Here is a 20,337-nt window from a genome sequence, read left to right as displayed (position 1 = left end):
TGTCTGACATCTGCGCGCGCTGCGCGCGCATTTAATGCGACGCAGGTAGCCGTTGGCGCCGAAATAGCCGTTGCTCCGCTGTTACACCGGACAGTCCGGTGAATTATAGCGGAGCGGCTGAAGTGAATTCCCGAGGCTGGCGAGTTCCTGGGGCGGCTCTCCCTTGGAGCACTGGACAGTCCGGTGAATTATAGCGGAGTCGCCCCTGGAATTTCCCGAAGGTGAGCAGTTCGGAGTTGGAGTCCTCTGGTGCACCGGACATGTCCGGTGGTGCACCGGACACTGTCCGGTGGCACACCGGACAGTCCGGTGCGCCAGACCAGAGGTGCCTTCGGTTGCCTCTTTGCTCCTTTGTTGAATCCAAAGCTTGATCTTTTTATTGGCTAAGTGTGAACCTTTTACACCTGTATAATCTATACACTTGAGCAAACTAGTTAGTCCAATTATTTGTGTTGGACAATTCAACCACCAAAATTAATTAGGGACTAGGTGTAAGCCTAATTCCCTTTCAGTTATGTAAATTTTAGTTCTCTAAATCATAGATTTAAAAAGTTGCTAAATGGCTTTTGGAGTAAAAAAATGTGAGTTATCCAATAGTTCTATAAATATAGGTTGTAATTTTGTTTTGTATCTATTCACATAAAAAATAAGTCACAAAAACTATATAATGCAGTCAACATTTTTATTTAGGGAGTTGTTAAATGGTTGCCAAATGTAGAGAGAAAATGAGGTTAGATGACAAGTTGTTAAATTTAGAAAGTTCATTTAGAGAAATGTTGGAGAATAGTTTTCATGTTAACTACCTAAATTATTGATTTAGAAAGTCTTTTAAAGAACTACTGGAGTTGCTCTTAGATAGTTTGCGAGTAATATAGCTAGTCTGTTGGAGATTTATTTTGCTACTGAGTAGCCAAAATTTGCCTTAGCGACTTATTTAGCTAGTTTCTTGGAGATGATCTTATGTAGCTATTTGTTAGCTAGCTAATTCCGCTAACTATTTTTAGCCTACTAACTATTAGTTACAGTACATTCAAACAACACTATAATCTTTTAAAAAAGATTTATAATCCATTCCGGTTTTTAGCTATCTGCGTCTTATCAACCGGTCATCTGAAACCGCCACATGTCCGTGACGGAAGGAGGAGGTAGCGACTCACTCCATCTACAGGATCCGACAGTGGCGCCACGGCTCTGGGGCCGTCGGATGCGGGATCGGCGGGTGAGAGGATCTGGACCGTCCGATGCGGGCGTGCGCAGCGACAAAAAGAAGATGAGGTGAGGCGGGCCGCGGGCGCCTAGAAAGGGAACCCGACGGAGAGGGAAGCGGCCAGACGAGTGAGAAGGGGGCAGCGGCACGCAGCCGGAAAGTGAGGCAGGCGTGGTGAAGGGCAGGGGGAGGCTTGCACCGCAGAGAAGCCAGAGGAGCGTTAGTAGTAGAAGAGCAGAGAGGGAGAGGGAGGAAGAGCCACGCGACGAGAGCCGAGGAGCCATCCACCGCCCGCCTAATCCTTGTTCGCTGCTAGATTCGCCAGACCACCGAGGCGCTGCTCCCCGGATCTACGGGGCGGCGTCGGTGCTCATCGGAATCCAGAGAGGTGGCGGTTGTTTGCCGGGGATCGGCGCCGCATGTCTCAGATCTGAGATGGACAGGATCCGGGACGGCAGGAGGGGCGGGGTGTCGGTCGGAGGCGTTCCGCCGCCGCCGCCTCCGAGGAGGCGCCTCAGGAGCAACGGCGGAGGGGGCCCCAGGGACTCGCCTCGCTCCGAGCGCCGACGGGGCGAGCGCCTCATGCTCAACGGCGGGGGTGGCTGCGCCAGTCGGGACGACGGCGACGACATCTCCGACGAGAGCCTCGGCGACGACGACGACGACGCCGAGCAGGAGCTCGTGCCGCGGTACCACCAGCAGCGGCGGTCACCGAGCACGGCGCCACCTCCTTCCTCGCCACCTCCGCCCGGCGGTGGCCACCACAGCAGTAGTAGCAGCGGTGGCGGGGGTTATCACAACCACCATCACGGCCAGCACCACCAGATGCAGTGGAAGGGCGGCTCCAATCCCATCGTGTCCAAGGCTGTAGACGAGATGATTGGTGTCCCTGTTCCGAGGAAAGCACGCTCCGGTAGGCACTCCTACCATGCTCAAAGAGCAGAGTTTTCACTCCGGCGGTTTCATCCGGATGGCTGATGATATTCTTGGCTGTGCTTTTGTGCTCTTGACAGCTTCAACGAAACGTTCTTCGCATGAGTGGCCTGTCCCCGGCGGCGGAACCAGTGGAGGCAGCACCGGCGCAGGAGACGGCTCGCAGATTCAACGGCCTTTGTCACGGCCAATCTCTCCAGCGTCAGCCTCCACTACCGTCCCGGCTCGGAAGAAGCTTGTGAGTTTCCAAGCCCTCCGCTCCCCCGGTATATTTCTTCAGTTCTCGGTTTCTCGCTCTTATTTGCTAAATTTTCTTGTTCTTTGCCTCTCAGAAACCACTTGGAGGTGGGAGCAGCGGTGGTCCAGGACAAGCGTCAAAGCAGCGACCATCACCGTCGCCAGCTCCATCAACAACCCCGCCACAACCACCGCCACCGAAGATGTCGAAGTCGCCGTCTTTCATTCAAGAGGAAATCGAGGTTGCCGAGGTGCTGTTCGGACTCACCAGGCAGTTCTCGTGCCCTCCCAAACAAGAGGTCAACCACAAGCTCGATCCCAGAGATGTGCCAGAGTCCAAGTGTGGGAACTCTTCGTCGGCCCCCTCTTCTGGCGCCCGACCCTCTGATTCCACCTCCCTTTCCGCTATAGGTGTGTAGCTCTTTTCATTGGTGGCTTTGCCTTCGTTTTGCTCCCTATTTTGCCAATTTTGTAATTTTGGTTTTTAGGGTCTAATCTGCTCCCCTGCTGTATCTTGCAGCGCCAAAGAGGAAGAAACCACGGCTGGCGAAGTACGATGAAGATAGCCGTCCGGCGAGCCCAACGAAGCCAGAGTTGGTGGAGCCGTCCTCAAAGCCGGAGCCACCTCCTGTGGCTAGATCAGAAGCAAAGATGGCAACGTCGGCAGCAACCGAAAGTGGCACCAGCACCGCACCTGCGGCTGTTCAACTCGAGACTTTACGAAAGCCAGAGAAGACGGAGGACTCAGAGCTCCGTCCAAGCGAACCAGATCGGCGAAATCACAGCCTGGAGAGCCAGGCGGAGCTGCCGGCGTCGTTGCCGGCGCCTTCAGTCAAGCCGGATGCTGAAGCAAAGCCGGTAGGATCCGAGGCCAGGAACGGCGAAGCTACTGCGACGACAAAGATGTGGGCCACTTCGTATTTTATATTATTGATTGATGCTGCAATAAACATTATTTTTTTGATCGTGCCGATCTGATTAGTATATTCACATTTGTGTGAACGATCTTTTTTTCCCAGTGAGCTGGCATCCGATGGCGCTCGGCATGACAAGTTTTCCATTGATCTCATGGTGAGTACATCCTTTCTTGTCTATCTGTGCGTGGTTGAATTTATCTTGCGGATTTTTCTGGGCAAAGAGTGAAAGCGACAATTTTTGCCGCAATTGCTGCTTGATGTCTTGTTATCCTTTGGCTCCCTTTTCTGACTTTCTTTTGCCTTTTTTTTTTGTTCCAGGCTCCCCCTCCTGGGAAGCTGTCTGATGATATAGATGCCTCCTCCGACCCTGATGCAGATAAGAAGGGATTGGATTCTGAGATGGACATGGTGAGAACTTAGGTTTCACCAATTCTTTTGATTGGCATCATGAACTGGAGCATTGGATATTGAATTCTGATTGACCTTTTTCTACTTTTTTCTTTCGGTTTAATAGTTGGGGAGAGGAAATTCGGAAAAGAAGGATGGTGAAAGGACTCTGGGAGGGCTGGATATTGATTTGGAGGACCAGAAGGTGCAAAGAATTCCAGCCGATGAGTCCACGCCCAAGAAGCTCACACTGCAGTTGGATTTGGAGAAGCCCAGTCTTGGTGATGAAAAATCACCATCACAGCGACGGCAGCCGCATCAACATCCACAACAATTGCAGCAGCTGAAGCCCTCAAAAGCTGAGATAAAGCACGAGAAATCTGGTCAGTGTTTTGATGTGTTATTTCCATTCGTTCCTTGGTTTTGCCTTCTAGGGAATATGTTTGTTTCCATTTTTTTAATCTGGATTTTCTTGTGTTGCAGCTATGCCTGCTGTTACACCACCTATACCTATACCCGTTGGAGGTTGGCTTGGGAATTTCCCACCGTTTGGGTGAGTTCCTTTAGCTGCTGGATACGTAGTGTGCACCTCTTTTGTTCAGTGGGTTGGTTTCTGAAGGTGCTGTTTTGTGTCTTGGCAGTTACCTTAGTCCAGTCCCAGGCCTATCAGGAGCTGGTCTTCATCATCCCATGGACGTGAAGCCAGGGTCTTCTAGTGGATTACAGGTATGTATTCTTGTGTCAGCAACGCTGTAGTTATCTGTATTTTGTTCCCCTGAGCCCTGCCTTGCCCACTCTCTTGAAGTCTTACAGCCTTCTATATTGCAGCATGCTGCATTGCTTCCACCGCCAACACGCTCAAAGAGATGTGCTACACATTGCTACATTGCGCAATTTATCCAGCACCAGCAGCGGGTTGCAAAGATGAACTCCTTCTGGCCGCCAGCTGTTGCAGCGGCAGCCGCCGCCGCCAACAGATCAGGGCCACTCTTTGGTGCAAGGCCATTCAGCATGGGTGTTGTGCCACCGACAGATGCTGCCTCTATGCTTGTGAACCCAATGCAGGGGAGCTACCCCATCAGGGCTCACACTCCAATGCAAGAAGCAAAGGCTCCTATGGCTACTTCATTCCAGGGGAGTCTCTCGAAGGATAAAGCACTGGGCAATGCTGCTGGTCCTGAATCAAGCCAGAGGAAACAACCGCCTGCTCATGAAACACAGCAGTCCACTCCCATGCCAAACATGCTGGTACGTGCATGCTGGAAATCTTACTGTCATTTCGTTGTAATTGAAAATTTCAGTTAGATTTGTTTTCTTACAAGATGTTTCCTCCCTTTTGCAGCAAGCCCTGGCATTCATCTTTCCATTCAATCAGCAACATGCTATGGTGGCAGCTGCAAATGCTGCCAATCGAGCAGGGGATGCAAAATCATCTGGAGCCAGCAATGCAATGCCGCCATCTGCCAGTGCTCACACTTTGGCAGCAAACTCTGGTGCCACGGCCATGAACTTGAGCTTTGCCAACTTGCAACCGGCTGATGCCCAGTTCTTGGCGATCTTACAGAATGGATACCAATTCCAGGTTGCTGCTCATCCTGGAGGGCCTCCATATCGAGGCATGGCACCACCAGGCCCAGCTGTTCCATTCATCAATGGACATGTGTATTCCTCTCCCATGCTGCACCCATCACAGCAGCAAGGTGCGCAACCACAAAGTCATCAGAAGACCCAGCTGCCAAACTTGCCCAGTTCATCACAGAAGCACCAGCCACAACATTCCCAAGGGCTATTGGGATATGCACCAAATGCTAACGCAGCAGCAGCTGCTAGTAATTCGCACAATTATTCAAGTGGAAATCAGCGCCCTGTCCTTGCGCACCGACAGGAGAGTGACAAAACTGGAGAAGATGGTCTATCGAGTGATGACAAGCCATCCCACTCTCAGAAGAGCGGGTATGAACACAATTTTGCTGTTCCAGTCCATCTACCGAATTTTGCAATGATGCCAGCTGCTCAACCTGCTGGCAGTCAGAGTGAGAAGAAGTTAAGTGACCATCACCACCAGCAGCAGCAGCCACAAGTCAGTCGTGGCCAGGGTGTGAGGATTGATCTTGCGTCTTCTCAGCCTTTTGTGATGCCCTTTGGCTCCATTGGTCCTCCTGGATCTGCCCCATCTGGTCTCGACTTCTCGGCATTGGCGCAGAGCCATGCATTTTTACAGAGCCATCAAGAAGCAGCCCGGCATGGTTATCCTCAACTTAATTTTGCTGCAGCTCAATCTACGCAGCACAAGCCCCAGCATGGAGAAACAAAATCTGTCGCTGGGGATTCATCCTTGACACACATTGCCGGAGACAGCCAGAGAAAGAAATCAACTTCTACAAAGTATTCTGGTGATTCACAGCAGCATTCGCTGTCCTTCACCAGGACAGAAAGCAAGAATCATGTGCCTCCTTTCCTTAGTGGCAGCACAAATGAAAGTTCGTCCCGAACCCTAAGCCTTATTGGAACAGAATCTTCAAATACATTTATGGGAAGCAAATCCACAAATTCCACCACTCCTGCCTCAACACCACCTGCAGCTTCGTCTAGCATTTCTCAGCAGCACCAGCATTTCCTTCAGATGCAAGTGCAGCATAAGCATCAGCATCAGCAGATGATTCAGCACCACCATTTGAATCGGCCTAGATCTGCCGCACCAAGTACACAAAATAGTGCAGGTGGGTACCCAGACCGTCTCAATATGGCGAGCTTTCAGAATATGATGTACCCACCAAATGCTGCCCAAGGCCAAGGGAGAGTTCAATCCCCCCAGTTGAAGGCATCCTCAGGGAGAGGGACACCTTCATCTACTGCTACCACTCCCCCTGCTGCTGCACCCCCTAATTTGATTGTGATGAAGACAAGTAGTCTCCACCCGCAACAAGCAAAGATTCCTATGCAGGCTCTCTCCACTCCTGGTCACCAATCCCAGAGTTCTCTAAGCATGAGTTCATCAAAAATGGCTCCTGTAACTAACCTTTCTACTGGAGGAGGGGATCTATCTCGATCTTCAAATGCCCCTGTTGCTTCTGGTTCACCATCCAATTCGGTGTCCAAAAGCACTGGTGGCAGCCCGCCTGCCACAGGAAATGCAAAGGGTGTTCAGCAGCCTGTCCAATTGCCATCACCACAACAGCAGTTAGCCAAGAACTCTGTGTCGACGTGTGGCTCCAAGTCTACTCCTGCAAACCATTTCAGTATGGCTATGCCATCTATCCTTGGCCAACAGCCTAATTCATCGCCTGGTTCTAATACCGGGAGCAAGCAGCAGTCACATATGTCATCGTCAATGAAACAGCAGCCGTTCCCTCAAGGCCATTTCTTCATATCCAGCACGTATGCTCCTCAGGCTCCAGGAGCCGGCGGTGCTGCTGCCCTTGGCCTATACCAGAAGCGACCAGGCGACAAGACACAGCCACAGGCACCACACCAGCAGAACGCCTTGTCAGGTTTGTCTGCAATCCCTCCCCCCCCCCCCCCCCCCCCCCCTTCATGTGGTTCCATTTTCAGTTTCCTCTGTCGTGTCGTGACCCTCGCTGACCCAGGGAACTCTTGCAGCCGCTGCTGGCAGTAACATGAAATCGCTTCATCCTTCGTCCGGTGGATTTATGCATCTCGCAGCGGCAACCCAGTCTGCAGGTGGTGGCATGCCACACACCCACATGCCCGCGGCGCAACTGAGTTTCGGAACAATGCCGGTGCCTTTAAAACCCTCAAGCGACCAGAAGCCCGCTGCTGGTACTTGACCTGCCACCAAGTTTTAAGCTAAGCTAAACAGAGTCCGGTTCGTTTGGCTTACAGAATATAAGTTGGCCTTGTTATCTGTCACCAGGAAAATAAACAGAGCCCAGGTGACCATGCGTCGGAGTGGTAATCTGAGCTGGCGAGCTCAAGTGCTTATCCAGCGGAAGCCCCAAATGGAGGAGGAAAGATACAATGAGAAGAGAAAAGCAGGCCACAGCTCGAAGAACCTGCTTTTGGTTGCTGCTGTGGTGATCAGGAAGGGGGAGGAGGGGCACTGCGAGGACACGCCTTGCTAACTTAAAAGGTTGTTCGGGTCTGGGAATGGCTGATGTGAGTGAATACTTTTGTGTAGTTTTGGCTGGTTATCCATCCTCCCATCCCATGGTGTAAAGGTCGGAGGAGTGCATAGAATCTGTCTCGTAGCCCCGTTTTTTGTGCATGGATGGATGTCGAAGGCTGTTCTCTCCCTCTATTCTCTTGTAGCTTCTCCAGTTCCTCGTTTCTTTTGGGTGGGGGGTCTCAGCTTTAACCGGAGGAGGAAAGATTCAATCAGAATGCAGATCTCAGGTAACTTTGTTATGCAACTGATGCTCCCATTACACACTGTCTGTCGATACACTCTGACTGGATTGTTTTAGTACCAGCAAGAAGAGGAGAAAACAAAATCTATTCCAACTAGAATAGGGTCCAGCCATGATTGGTGTGGGTGGCATACAGTGACATGCGTCTGGGTTTGTTGTTGTAAGTAGCTCTTGTGGGTGGGGGGGGGGGGGGGGGGGGAGGAAATGAATGAATGGAATTGCCTGATTATGGATGCTGTACCTGTGGCCCCCTGCGACGACAGATCATTCGCCTCTGCCTCTCAATGTTGTGATGATGACTGTGCAGCCCTCGTCCGGAGATGAAAGTGGGGACAGTGCATGTGGAGGGGGGAGTCTAGCAGCTCCATCACTTGTGTTTGATATTTCTGTGCGTGTGTGGATGGGCAAGATGCCGTGCTCGTACCAGAGGAAGGGGGGCGGTGCATGTGGATGGAAGCTGTAGGTGGTGAGCACACGTGCCTGTGCCCGTCGCCGTTGGACGTGCAAGGTTGAATGAAAAGTAGTGTATAGTTTTGTTTGGTGTTGACACTTTTTCCTGCCCCCTCCCAATCAAGTGGGCACGGGCGTAGGGAGATGCACCGCATGATGTGACCCTGCTGAATTTCCAGCGTCTCCTTGTCCAGATCCGGGCGCTCGCTCCCCAGCTTGGGCGGCGGGATGGATCCATTTCCAACACAGCCCAAGCTGCTTTTACTACCTGGCGTCTGGCGAGCAGGATAGATAGAGAGAGCTGTCCGTCTGCACTGCAGCACACTTGTGCAGTGCAGCTCAGGTAGGTCATCGCGAAATCTTGTATGCGGACAGGCATTGGCCCGGAGGTCCCTGTCCATGATCGCTTCGGAACAGCGTTTCTTAGCAGGCGTCGTGAGGAGATGTGTGTGTGCCGTGCCTCCCGGTCGCTGTCGATGCCGTGGCAAAGCAAGCTGAGCGAGGATGTTCCCTGCAAGTTACAGATTCTGCCCGACGTCGACGTGCGCCCGCCGGCCGCCGCCCGCTGGTTAATCATCATCATCGTCGGTTTGGCTTTTCGCACGAGCTGTGGACTCGGGAGGGAAAGAGTCCCTTTCACTCGTCTCGTGAAACAGAAGCAGAGGCCGGCTGGCGGGCCTGTCTGTGTGGTCAAAGTTTTCAGTTCACCTTCCACTCGTGCGGCTTTTCGTCGCCAGGTCAGGCGTTTGTTACGGATTAGGCTGTGACGATCCTTGTTCTGGTTCCGTATACGTGACGTGGTGTATGTATCCTTCTCTCTATCCGTGTGGAGTTCGTCATGCTCACTTGACTGGTTTGCTTGACCCCTCAATCTCATGCATTGCCGCTCCGGCGCTGTCGGGTCAAAGTATCGTCATGCATGTTACTAGCATTCAATTGGATCATCAACTGACAGTGACCGGTAGTGAGCGTTACAGCGACTGGTGACTGGTGAGAGACCACGATGTCGCTTGCGAGTTCAGATCAGTCGAAGGGTTGTTGGCGTGCTTCATTTTGGATGTTGTCGAACGAACGCATGCATGACTTTCTCTCTTCTCAAGGTAAGAGCAACCATCAGTTGGTCAAGAGGCCACGGCATCTTATACCACAGCGTTGCAGTCTCTGATCTCACCATCGATGCATGGAAGTTGCAGAAGCAACAGAGGGAGAAGATGTTCGGCGCCAAGTTTATTTAAGAATAATAAGTTCTGGTGTCTGGATTTAGATTAGACGGAGAATGTTTATCATTTACAAATAATAGTAGAATATATATGCGCACACACACATTACGTCACCAATAGTAATTTTTTCAATGCAGTTGATAGGATAATTTGTTCACCGCGTCAGCTCACATCTCTAAATGTCTCTCAGTCGTTTAGGACAACGAAACGGTCTCTAAAATATAACTTTTACTAATATTTTTTTTTAAAAATTTGCAAATAAACTTTTAATACACTTTTATACAAACACTTTTTAAGACAAATCGGTGCATATAAATATTAGATTTTAAAAATAACAAAAAAATAGTTATTTGTAGTCAAAATTTTACTAGTTTGACTCGAATCCTGTTAAAAAACAACTAATAGGACACTGATATTTTAGTTTTTAAGCACTACTTTAATACACCTTGTTGGGAGTGTTGCCGTGTTGCCCCATAACACCGGTGAGCTTTTATGGTGTTTGGTTTGAGGATTAATCTAATCCATCTCCTTCTTATTCCACATTTTTTTGTTTAGTTTGTTGAATGAAATGAGTTGATTCATCACCACCACTTTATTTCTCACAGTTAGTTGATTAATACTAACCTGAGGAATGAGACTATCACACCAAATTTAAGTAATAGACTTATAACGCACCACTTCATCTTGGCTACAATGAATCCTCAAACCAAATACACCCTTTTATGGCTGGGTTCGCTCCTGCCACGTTTACACGGTGAGGCGGCTCCGGTGTCGTGCATGGGACGGTGATGTGCCATTAACGTGTGGTCTCTAGCTTGTATACGACGAATGCATGCTTTGGAATTATTGATCACGTTTATCGACCAGCGACCAGACAAACTCAAAAGGATTCACCGTTCCGTGGCCCGCGCCGTCCAATGGGAGACCCGCCGACGTGGCTGATCGCACGGTCGCCGCTAGCCCGCTACACCACCGGCGGCGGTCCTTTCTCGCGGCAGCGCGCCCCACGGGCCCCGCCGCCGCGGTCCAATCTCGTGCCAGGGGCCCCGCCCGCCATCCTGTCAGACCTGTGGTCTGTGGTGTGTCGTGTGTGGGGCTTCGACGCGACGCGCTCCGCGTTGAAGAGATGCCAGTTCTGGCTTCAGGGACCCACCTAACCTAGCTGACCTATGTGGGTCCTGTGGGTGGTCGCGGTCGAGGGACCAGGAAGGACCACAGTTGAAGTTCAGTGGACGGGGTAGCTGGAAGCCTGGGATTGGGATCTTCTGCTCGCTGAACGGCTGGTGGCCAAATTGCCGCTCAACGCGCCCCCACTTTGTTTGTTTTGTATTATTTTTAAAAATACTAGTATTTATTTTAATTTGGCACATATCGTGCCCGTATGTATCTCACATGGCTTGCGTATCATCAGTCGGGGGGTGATACCACCACCACTGACCGCAGAGATGATCCCGCTCTGACCTCCTTCTGGCGCGCCTTGAGAGTTCTTGCTTCTGCGGCTCTGGCTGGCGTCGGCGCATTGATATGGTCGACTGCTTTGGACTGGCAGCAGATGCGCACCGCGTTTTGTCTCCACATGGCAGGTGCGGCCAATTGGTGTGGCGTGTTTTGACGTCTTTTTTTTTTCCTCTTGCGTTTTCTGGAATCATTCTCTTGAGGAAACGGAACTTGCAGTGCAAAATTCTTCCGGCTCTTGAGCAGCTCAATGGAGTACTTGAAGGCGCTAGGAACGGCCTAACCATGTTGTTTTCCAGCTTCAACGCTAAGGCGTGGCGCTAATCATGGTCCAATCCAAATCCGTGGTTAACCCATCATTACAATTTACAAAGAGTCGTGGAAAATGACTGTCTCATTTTGGTGGTAATGGACTGACAGCCAGTCGTGCTCATTGTGTACTCCTGCTCTGCTAGATGTCAGAGCTGGGAGTATGACGGATATGCCTCGGTAGTCGGTACTCATCGGAGTCACCAATCTCACCATGGCTCTTGTCACTATCCCACTGCTGTCACAGAAGAAGACAGGATGGGACCTTCCCGGGCCCCACCAGGCCGCGCAGCCGGGACCCGCGCCCTGCCACGGCAGCACGAGAATCCAGCTCCAGGGACAGGCGGGTCCCACACCCGCGCCCGTGGCTGTGGAGCCGTGGGGGGCATCAGCGTCCGTGATTGTCGCAGACTGTCCCTGTCGGGCGTCGGCACGAGACGTGTCGACCGCTCCGCCGACGCCGCAACTTTGGTAGTAGGTGGTGGTGGTAGGCCAGGTAGCGGTACCTTGAGCCCACGATCCACGACTGGGTACAGCCGGTAAGCCGGTCGCGCGTGCCTTTCAGCCTTGATGAAAATATCAAGCATCTAGTGACCGGCCCACGTGCCAGTGCCTGTTTTCACAATTTCACGGTAGGGACACGAGAGAGAGAGAGAGAGAGAGAGAGAGAGAGGTGACAATGTAGGTGTCAGACAAGACGGTGGCTTGTACGTACTCTATCTGTGCCCCTATGAAAACACGCGGATTAGTTTTTTAAAGTTGAGCTAGATTTATAAAAAAATATTAGTCTTATTTGAACCAACCTCTAAATAAATTTATTATATAAAAATTTAAAAAGCTATTTAATAATACAACTTATATATTCTAAATACTATTGTTTTGATATTTAATTATTTATATATTTGAGCAAAGATACATGTGTTCAATTTGTCAAAAAGCGAGAACGATGAATTTGAAAAAACAAAGGGACGGAGGGACTATTTAAAAAAAAGAAACGGACGGAGGAAACAGGCGGCGCGGAGCAAAATTTTAACGAGTCGTGCGGAAGCTGGCCCAGCGGGCCAATTTCTCCGAACATGTAGAACCGGCCCAGCAGGCCGATTTCTCTGAACGGATCCGCCCCTGCACACCATCTTGCTGTTGGCTGGCTGCTACGTGGTTCTTGCCGGTCCTAAAGAGATGAGAGCGTGCACGCTGCACACCAACTTTATATATAAGCTACAGTAACGAGATGGCTTCGAATGAGGATAGCCTCATCCACAAAGGTTCCTTATGATTAATTGCCAGTGTGGATGATCGATGAAGGCGCGCGGCCGGTACCGGATCCGATCTGATTCCGATTCAGTGGGTAGGTAGGATATATGAATTATGCTTGATGGATGATTCATTATTCTTTAATCCCCAGCAACCAACAGTTTGTCCATGAGGGTGTTGACGTTTCTTATGTTTACAAAAATAGGAAATTATTAGCACGATGAGGCGCATAAATGAAATTGGTCATCTGAGCTCATCGATCTGGTCCCTTTTGTTGAATTTATGATGCCACCATGGTGGTGTGGTGTCGGATTTATCTCTGCTTCAAGTATGGCACTAGCTTCTTAAGACATCAGCTGGCAGACTCATTGTCTTGAACATGTGGGACAACTTACAGTTCAGCTACTCACTCCGTCCACATGAGTTAGTTGTTTTGGGTTTGTTCTAAATCAAACTATTTAAACATTGACCAACAATATGTATATGATTAAAGTTTTATTTTTTTTTGTGTATTATGATAGTTTAAGTCATGATAAATCTAATACTTTTACTTTTTATATTGTAAAAATCTTATCAAATATTTGTTATAATAGGTCAAAGTTGTTAGTAACTGACTTAAAACAAATTTAAACTGACTAACTCATGTAGTCAGTTACTAACAATTTTGACCTATTATATATATAGCTTAGTCTCACAAAATCTCTAGTATGTGTAGCTATCTCAAATGCTAAGTATGAAAATTTACAATTGATATTACAAGTTGTACACATTTTTTTCGAAGGTATATGTATATATATATATTATAAACCTTAACAACTTTTGGTAGTGTTGCTTCCTCCAAAATTTCAAATCTAACTATATGTAAGCTTAAAAATTCAAACACCTAGCACATATGTAGGGGAGCTAACGCTACCAACTAAGGTTTGTAAAACTTATTCAAAACTTTACTAGTGCAAAATGCACGGGCAAGAAACATAAATCTATGCGACCACAATCCATGCCAATTCGATCCATGATCAGCTCTAGAACGGTACTGCACTATGACACTTAGATTTTATTTTTATGAATTATTTATTTTTTCAAGTTATGTAAATTTTAATTTACATTACCTTTAGAGTTAAAAAATTAGAGTTGTATGAGTGTGGATAGCCTGAGACTCAGTTTGGTAAGCATAGATGCCAAATGGAAAATATACTATAAGCTCCAGTGATATCAACGAAACCTGCTCCATTTGCTGAAAGAAGCAAAGTTCTTTGGGCGGCAACCAACAAAGTTTTGTGTGGACGGACTATCCCTGACCTTCTTGCATGTTACAATCTGTTTTTTTGTGTATCCTCTAGGCCGGCAATGCCGGCGATACAAACACAGCATCTTCAGCATCCTCCGTCCTACGGGAAAATTCTAATCCATAGTTCAACATCATCCCATTATTTTACATCGACCTCTGATACAATCAACATAAACTCCAAATCTGAGCTACTTCTCGTGTCGCCTACATCTGTCCTTTCAAGGCCCATGCCCTATTGACAGGCCGGCCGTGCGCCTAACTGATAGACAAAATAACAAGAAGCGCCTGTGTGTGAACTGTGCAGTAAAGGACAACTGACCAAGTTGAGAGTTCATAGTTACTATTTACATAAGCAAGCATAGGAAAATCCTTTTCAGCTCCTTGCCTCTCCTTCCTCCCTTCTCCCTCTCTCTCTCCAGTTTTCTCACCACCAACCATGAGATCAAGGAGCACAACTACTTGGTTTTTGGCTCTCCTCCACTTAATCGTGTTTTGCAATATCACCGGTGTCAGTTCTCTGTCCTTCAAGCTGAACTTCACTGAGTCAAACAGCAACGGAGCAGCCACGATCCAGTTACAGGAGGATGCCTTCTACAACAAGGCGGTCAGGCTTACCAAGGAAGAGCTGGACGGGCAGATCGCTCACAGTGTGGGCCGAGCAGTCTTGGCAGATCCGGTGACCCTCTGGGATAGCAGCACTGGTGAGTTAGCTGACTTCACAACCCGCTTCACATTCATGATAAAGGCCCGTGTTGCAGATGGCTCGTACGGCGAGGGCCTCGCCTTCTTCCTCTCACCGTACCCTTCAGTTGTCCCCAAAAATTCCGAGGATGGTAACCTTGGCCTCTTCGGTAGTAGCAGCGCCGATCAGAGTAGTGAGACATCCAACCAGATCGTGGCCGTCGAGTTTGACAGCCACAAGAACCCATGGGATCCGGACGACAACCACGTAGGCATCAACATCCATTCCATCGTGTCCGTGGATAACGTCACATGGAGAAGCAGCATCAAGGATGGGAAGATGGCCAACGCATGGGTGACTTACCAGGCCAGCTCCAGGAACCTGAGCGTCTTCCTGACGTACAAGGACAGCCCACAGTTCAGCGGCAACTCCTCCCTATCTTATTCAGTTGATCTCAGAAGGTACCTCCCGGAAAAAGTGGCCATCGGCTTCTCAGCTGCCACTGGCCAGCTGGTAGAGGCCCATCAGATACTTTACTGGGAGTTCAGTTGCACGGATGTGCGGGTGGTGAAGAGCAAGAAGGCGAAAAGTTTATTAGTCATAAGCTTGACTACTAGTGTTAGTGGCATTGTCTGTTCTATGGGTTTGGTTTGGTGCTTCATGAGTTTGAAGACGAAGCATACTAGAAGGGCAAGAAAGGATCAAGGGAAGCAAGAATACGACGAGTCTATTGACGGCGAGTTCGAGAAAGGGAGGGGCCCAAGAAGATTTCGATACGACGAGCTCGTGTCTGCTACGAAGAACTTCGCTTTGGAGAGAAAGCTCGGAGAAGGAGGCTTCGGAGCCGTTTACAAGGGTTCCCTGAAGGACCCGAACCTCACCGTCGCCATAAAGCGAGTCGCCAAAGGATCGACGCAGGGGAAGAAGGAGTACATCTCTGAGGTGAAGATCATCAGCCGGCTGAGGCACAGGAACCTCGTGCAGCTCGTGGGCTGGTGCCATGAGCGTGGGGAGTTCTTGCTCGTGTACGAGTTCATGCCGAACAGGAGCTTGAACACGCACCTCTACGACAGCAGCAACCTGCTAGCGTGGCCGCTGCGGTTCAAGATCACCGTCGGCGTCGCGTCTGCACTCCTGTACCTCCACGAGGAGTGGGAGCAATGCGTCGTGCACCGCGACGTGAAGCCAAGCAACGTGATGCTGGACTCATCGTTCAACGCTAAGCTTGGGGACTTCGGGCTGGCACGACTCGTAGACCACGACCGAGGCTCGCAGACTACGGTGATAGCTGGCACGATGGGGTACCTGGCTCCAGAGTGCGTCACCACGGGCAAGGCAAGCAAAGAGTCCGACGTGTACAGCCTGGGTGTTCTCGCACTGGAGGTTGCCTGCGGAAGAAGGCCTGTCGTGCTGAAGGAAGACGACGACAAGATCAACCTAGTCGAATGGGTGTGGCGTCTCTACGGAAGGAACGAGATCCTTACCGCCGTTGACGGGAGGCTCGACGGCGCGCTGGACGAGCGTGAAGCCGTGCGCCTGATGGTTGTGGGGCTCTGGTGTGCGCACCCAGACTACAGTCTCCGGCCTTGTGTCCGCCAGGTCATAAGCGTGCTCAAGTTCGAGGCGCCGCTGCCAAGCCTTCCACCGACGATGCCTGTGGCGGTGTACTTCGCGCCCCCGATCCATCTCTGCAGGTTCTCCTACACCTCCTCTGATGACGGAACGCTGATGAAGGAGCTGGAAGGGTCCGGCGTCTACGCGAAGACGACGACGACGATCTCATCCAGCGCAACCAACGCTTCTAGTTCACCTCCCTCTGTTCGTTTACCACAAATGGGTTACTAGGCCTGTCAACCTCCCTTTTGCTATATATATATCCTGATGAATATGTTTGCTTGTGTTCTGTGTGCCGATGGTATTTGAGAGGCACCTAATTAATGTAACAGCCACAACAAAATACTTTTTATTGACTTTTTTATCAGGATTTTTAGAACTGCTTGTGTATAGTATAAGCTGTCAAGGATCGGACATAAAAGTATTATGTATTGAAATGCTCTTGGAAATGATGACTCTCTTCACATGCCAACGACTACCCACTGATAGAATAAACACTCTTCAGAAAGAACACAGCATAAGGTGTAAGGGATCAGATAAATTGAGTAATAAGATCAATGGTTTCCCTGTAACACACGAAGGGATGTACTCCATTCCATTCACCAGAGCTTCCCCCCCTAGAGAAAAGTTTAGGAAAATCGCGCAAGAGAAGGCGTACAAGCAGAGTGAGGTTAGTATGCTATAGAGACGAGCATTAGCAAGTTGACAACCTCCAGTCGCGGTTTAACAAATACTTAAGCTCATAATGAAGCAAACATTTATTGTAGTTAGTGGGCTCACATGTCGTCAGAAACCACGTCGAAAAGATGTTCAGCATGAACGAACGGTCCATCCAAAACGACGCACACCCGCTGGGTGGGTTTTCTGTAGCTGGTGCAGTGCTGGGCTGCTGCAACGGGCCGGGTGGGGTTTGGGCCCGTAAGTTTGCATATCACATAATTATTCTTTTGACTATAAACAAAGAAATTGCATTATACTGACAAAGTGACCATGACCAACAATGACAAAAAAAAGAGCAGACTACTGAAAATAGTAGAAGTGGCTTTGGTGGTTTGGCCATACCGCCTTAGTTTGAAGGAAAAAAACATCATCAGTCTTTGAGGATGAGTCTTCTCTGACGACTAATCGACGTCCTCCCGGTCTGTTTTGGATACTCACCTGACCTGACGTATATAAGCCAAAGGCCAGACGTTTCCTTCCTTCCTTTGATCGTGACTGAACCGACCGACGTAACATGAGTTGCCATCATCCGCAGCTGTAAACCAGCTTATCCTCCCACCAAAACACGCGTTGATGCAACCCAACCCAATGCGATTAAGCAGGCGCGCCTTTTCTCCACGGCGGTCGGTTTCGCCGTTGGCGGCCCGAGCGCGACCACGTCGTCCGTACCGTACGTGTGCTAACCCGCGACAGCAGAGCGCGCGCGGCCGGTTGGCTTGCCCCTCGGCGACTGGAGAGCGGAGACTTGGGGGGCCGGGGCCGGGGCCGGGGCCCGCCCCCGGTACGTGCAGCCGCGGCGCGCGCGCGCGAGCCGCCGGCTGGCCCCCCCTGACGCGACGCCCCGCCAGCCGGGGCTTTGCCTTTGCGGGCGATCGAAAAGAATCCGTGTGTCCTGCCAGCGGCGAGGTGCATGCACCGCCCGCCCGCGCGCGGGACGGCGGAGGGCGACCGAAGAAGCTTCGCTCGTCGTCCACTCCCGCCGCATGGCGCGCGTTTGGCGCCGTCCGGGGCGGGCAGGCGGTCGCTTGACTGTCGCGGTCGCGGCCCCGGGGGTGGGGTGGGGCGGGCTCTGCACTGCAGGAAGCAGGATTGGGTCGCTTACTCGCTTTTGCCGATCCGGCGACCGGCCGATCGGTACACGGCACGTGTGGCATGCGTTTGTCGTACGTGGGATTGCGTTATAGTATTACCTGCATCTGCATAGGACATGTAACCCTACAACTCGATCGATCACGGCGCCGCTGATCGATCGGAAACCTGCTGCTGGGTCTGGGTTTCGGCGCTTGCTTTTTACGTTCAGTTTGGCGTGCGGTCGCTCTCCGCTTGTGGTCTTGTGTAGCTCAGGCGACCCGTCCGACGCATTGTATTTGCCGACATGTTGATGTTGGTCGAATGGGTCGTCGCCCAATCCAGTCGCGTTCGGAGATGCTCGTATCCCTCCCCCCTGTGGCGTTTGTCGACGGGCCGTTGGTGCTAGTGCTACACAAATCAAATCTCTTCCGATCGTGTACGTACCTGAGCGGTACGTACCTGAGCGAGCTGCAGATTCCCAATTATTACGAGCAACTGCCTATTACAAAACTAATTGCACAGACTAATTTGTGTCATGAATCTATTAACAACACACAAAAACATAAACTTCGTACGGGTTTTTAACTCCCTATATCTTTTAAAACAAACCGTAAAAAATAAACAATTTTCGAGAGTCAACTGTTAGCACTAATAAGTTAGCTTTTCACAGTCTGACTAACGCGTGTGGTCAAACGAGCCGCTAACTTTCTACGACATGCACTATTAACTTAGCTTCTCCTGCTAACTTCCTACGACCTACTCTATAAAGTTAGTCGTCCCCTACTAACTTCCTACGACCTCCTCTAGTAAATTAGCTTTCAGCTGCTAACCCACGCGTGCGGTCAAACGAGCCGCTAACTTTCTACGGCCTCCTCTAGTAAGTTAGTTGCCCTTGCAAACTTCTTACGATATCCTCTAGAAAGTTAGCTTTTAGCTTTTGATCAGTCAAACGAGCCGCTAACTCTCCTCTAGTAAGTTGGCTGCCCCTACTACGATCTCCTCTAAAAGTTAGCTTTCAACTGCTACCCACGCGTGCGGTCAAATGAGTCGCTAACTTCCTACGACCTCTTCTAGGAAGTTAGTTTCCCCTGCTAACTTTTTACGACATCCTCTAGGAATTTAGTTTTCAACTTTTGATCAGTCAAACGAGACGCTAACTTCCTACGACCTCCTCTAGTAAGTTAGTTGCCCCTGCTAACTTTATACGACATCCTTTAGGAAGTTAGCTTTCAGCTTTTGACAAGTCAAACGAGCCGCTAACTTCCTACTGTCTCCTCTAGGAAGTTAGCTACCCCTGCTAACTTCCTACGACCTCCTTTAGAAAGTTAGCTTTCAACTTTTGACCAGTCAAACGAGCCGCTAATTTCCTACGACCTCCTCTAGTAAGTTAGCTTTCAACTTTTGACCAGTCAAACGAGCCGCTAACTTCCTACGACCTCCTCTAGGAAGTTAGTTGCCCATGCGAACTTTATACGACATCCTTTAGGAAGTTAGCTTTTAGCTTTTGACCAGTCAAACGAGCCACTAACTTCCTACGACCTCCTCTAGGAAGTTAGCTTTCAGCTTTTGACCAGTCAAACGAGCGGCTAACTTCCTACGGCCTCCTCTAGGAAGTTAGCTACCCCTGCTAACTTCCAACGACCTCTTCTAGGAAGTTAGCTTTCAGCTTTTGACCAGTCAAACGAGCCGCTAACTTCCTACGGCCTCCTCTAGGAAGTTAGCTTTCAACTTTTGACCAGTCAAACGAGCCTCTAACTTCCTACGACCTCCTCTAGAAAGTTAGTTGTGCATGCTAACTTTATACGACATCCTTTAGGAAGTTAGCTTTTAGCTTTTGACCAGTCAAATGAGCCACTAACTTCCTACGGCCTCCTCTAGGAAGTTAGCTTTCAGCTTTTGACCAGTCAAACGAGCGGCTAACTTCCTACGGCCTCCTCTAGGAAGTTAGCTACCCCTGCTAACTTCCAACGACCTCCTCTTGGAAGTTAGCTTTCAGCTTTTGACCAGTCAAACGAGCCGCTAACTTCCTACGGCCTCCTCTAGGAAGTTAGCTTTCAGCTTTTGACCAGTCAAACGAGCCGCGAACTTCCTACGACCTCCTCTAGAAAGTTAGCTGTCCTTGCTAACTTCCTACGACGTCCTTTAGGAAGTTAGCTGTCAACTTTTGACCAGTCAAACGAGTCGCTAACTTCCTACGGCCTCCTCTAGGAAGTTAAGTAACTTCCT

The 20,337-nt window shown here is 50.0% G+C and overlaps 3 protein-coding genes across 7 annotated transcripts; 2 read left to right on the top strand and 1 right to left on the bottom strand.

Moving 5' to 3' along the window:
• The first annotated feature begins 1,291 nt into the window (after positions 1-1,291).
• LOC100381721 (uncharacterized) lies at positions 1,292-8,583 on the top strand. 5 transcript variants are annotated; one of them, XR_004855984.1, is made up of 14 exons: positions 1,292-2,120; positions 2,221-2,378; positions 2,473-2,788; positions 2,898-3,282; positions 3,397-3,448; positions 3,613-3,702; positions 3,809-4,064; positions 4,165-4,234; positions 4,323-4,407; positions 4,510-4,929; positions 5,024-7,172; positions 7,282-7,461; positions 7,556-8,034; positions 8,112-8,583. XR_004855984.1 is itself a non-coding variant. In XM_020547843.2 (13 exons), the coding sequence occupies exons 1-13, from the start codon at positions 1,643-1,645 to the stop codon at positions 7,561-7,563; spliced, it is 4,662 nt and encodes a 1,553-aa protein (XP_020403432.1). In that variant the 5' UTR covers positions 1,296-1,642; the 3' UTR covers positions 7,564-8,583. The 5 variants fall into 5 exon arrangements, 2 of the variants coding, with proteins under 2 accessions (XP_020403432.1, NP_001335604.1); XR_004855983.1 differs by having other exon boundaries at positions 1,296-2,120; positions 4,495-4,929; XR_004855982.1 differs by having other exon boundaries at positions 1,296-2,120; positions 4,495-4,929; positions 8,106-8,582.
• Positions 7,445-9,721, bottom strand: LOC103647760 (uncharacterized). The gene is made up of 2 exons (XM_008672273.4): positions 7,553-9,721; positions 7,445-7,458 (listed from the first exon to the last, which is right to left on the bottom strand). The coding sequence occupies exon 1, from the start codon at positions 9,373-9,375 to the stop codon at positions 8,416-8,418; it is 960 nt and encodes a 319-aa protein (XP_008670495.1). The 5' UTR covers positions 9,376-9,721; the 3' UTR covers positions 7,445-7,458; positions 7,553-8,415.
• Positions 9,722-14,041: 4,320 nt separating this feature from the next.
• Positions 14,042-16,769, top strand: LOC103647759 (L-type lectin-domain containing receptor kinase IX.1). The gene has a single exon (XM_008672272.2). The coding sequence runs from the start codon at positions 14,461-14,463 to the stop codon at positions 16,549-16,551; it is 2,091 nt and encodes a 696-aa protein (XP_008670494.1). The 5' UTR covers positions 14,042-14,460; the 3' UTR covers positions 16,552-16,769.
• The last annotated feature ends 3,568 nt before the right edge of the window (positions 16,770-20,337 follow it).

Source organism: Zea mays, chromosome 2 (assembly GCF_902167145.1).
Source record: "Zea mays cultivar B73 chromosome 2, Zm-B73-REFERENCE-NAM-5.0, whole genome shotgun sequence".
Lineage (NCBI taxonomy): Eukaryota > Viridiplantae > Streptophyta > Magnoliopsida > Poales > Poaceae > Zea > Zea mays.
Note: the sequence above shows the minus strand (reverse complement) of the source record. Positions and strands in the feature narration are given on the sequence as shown.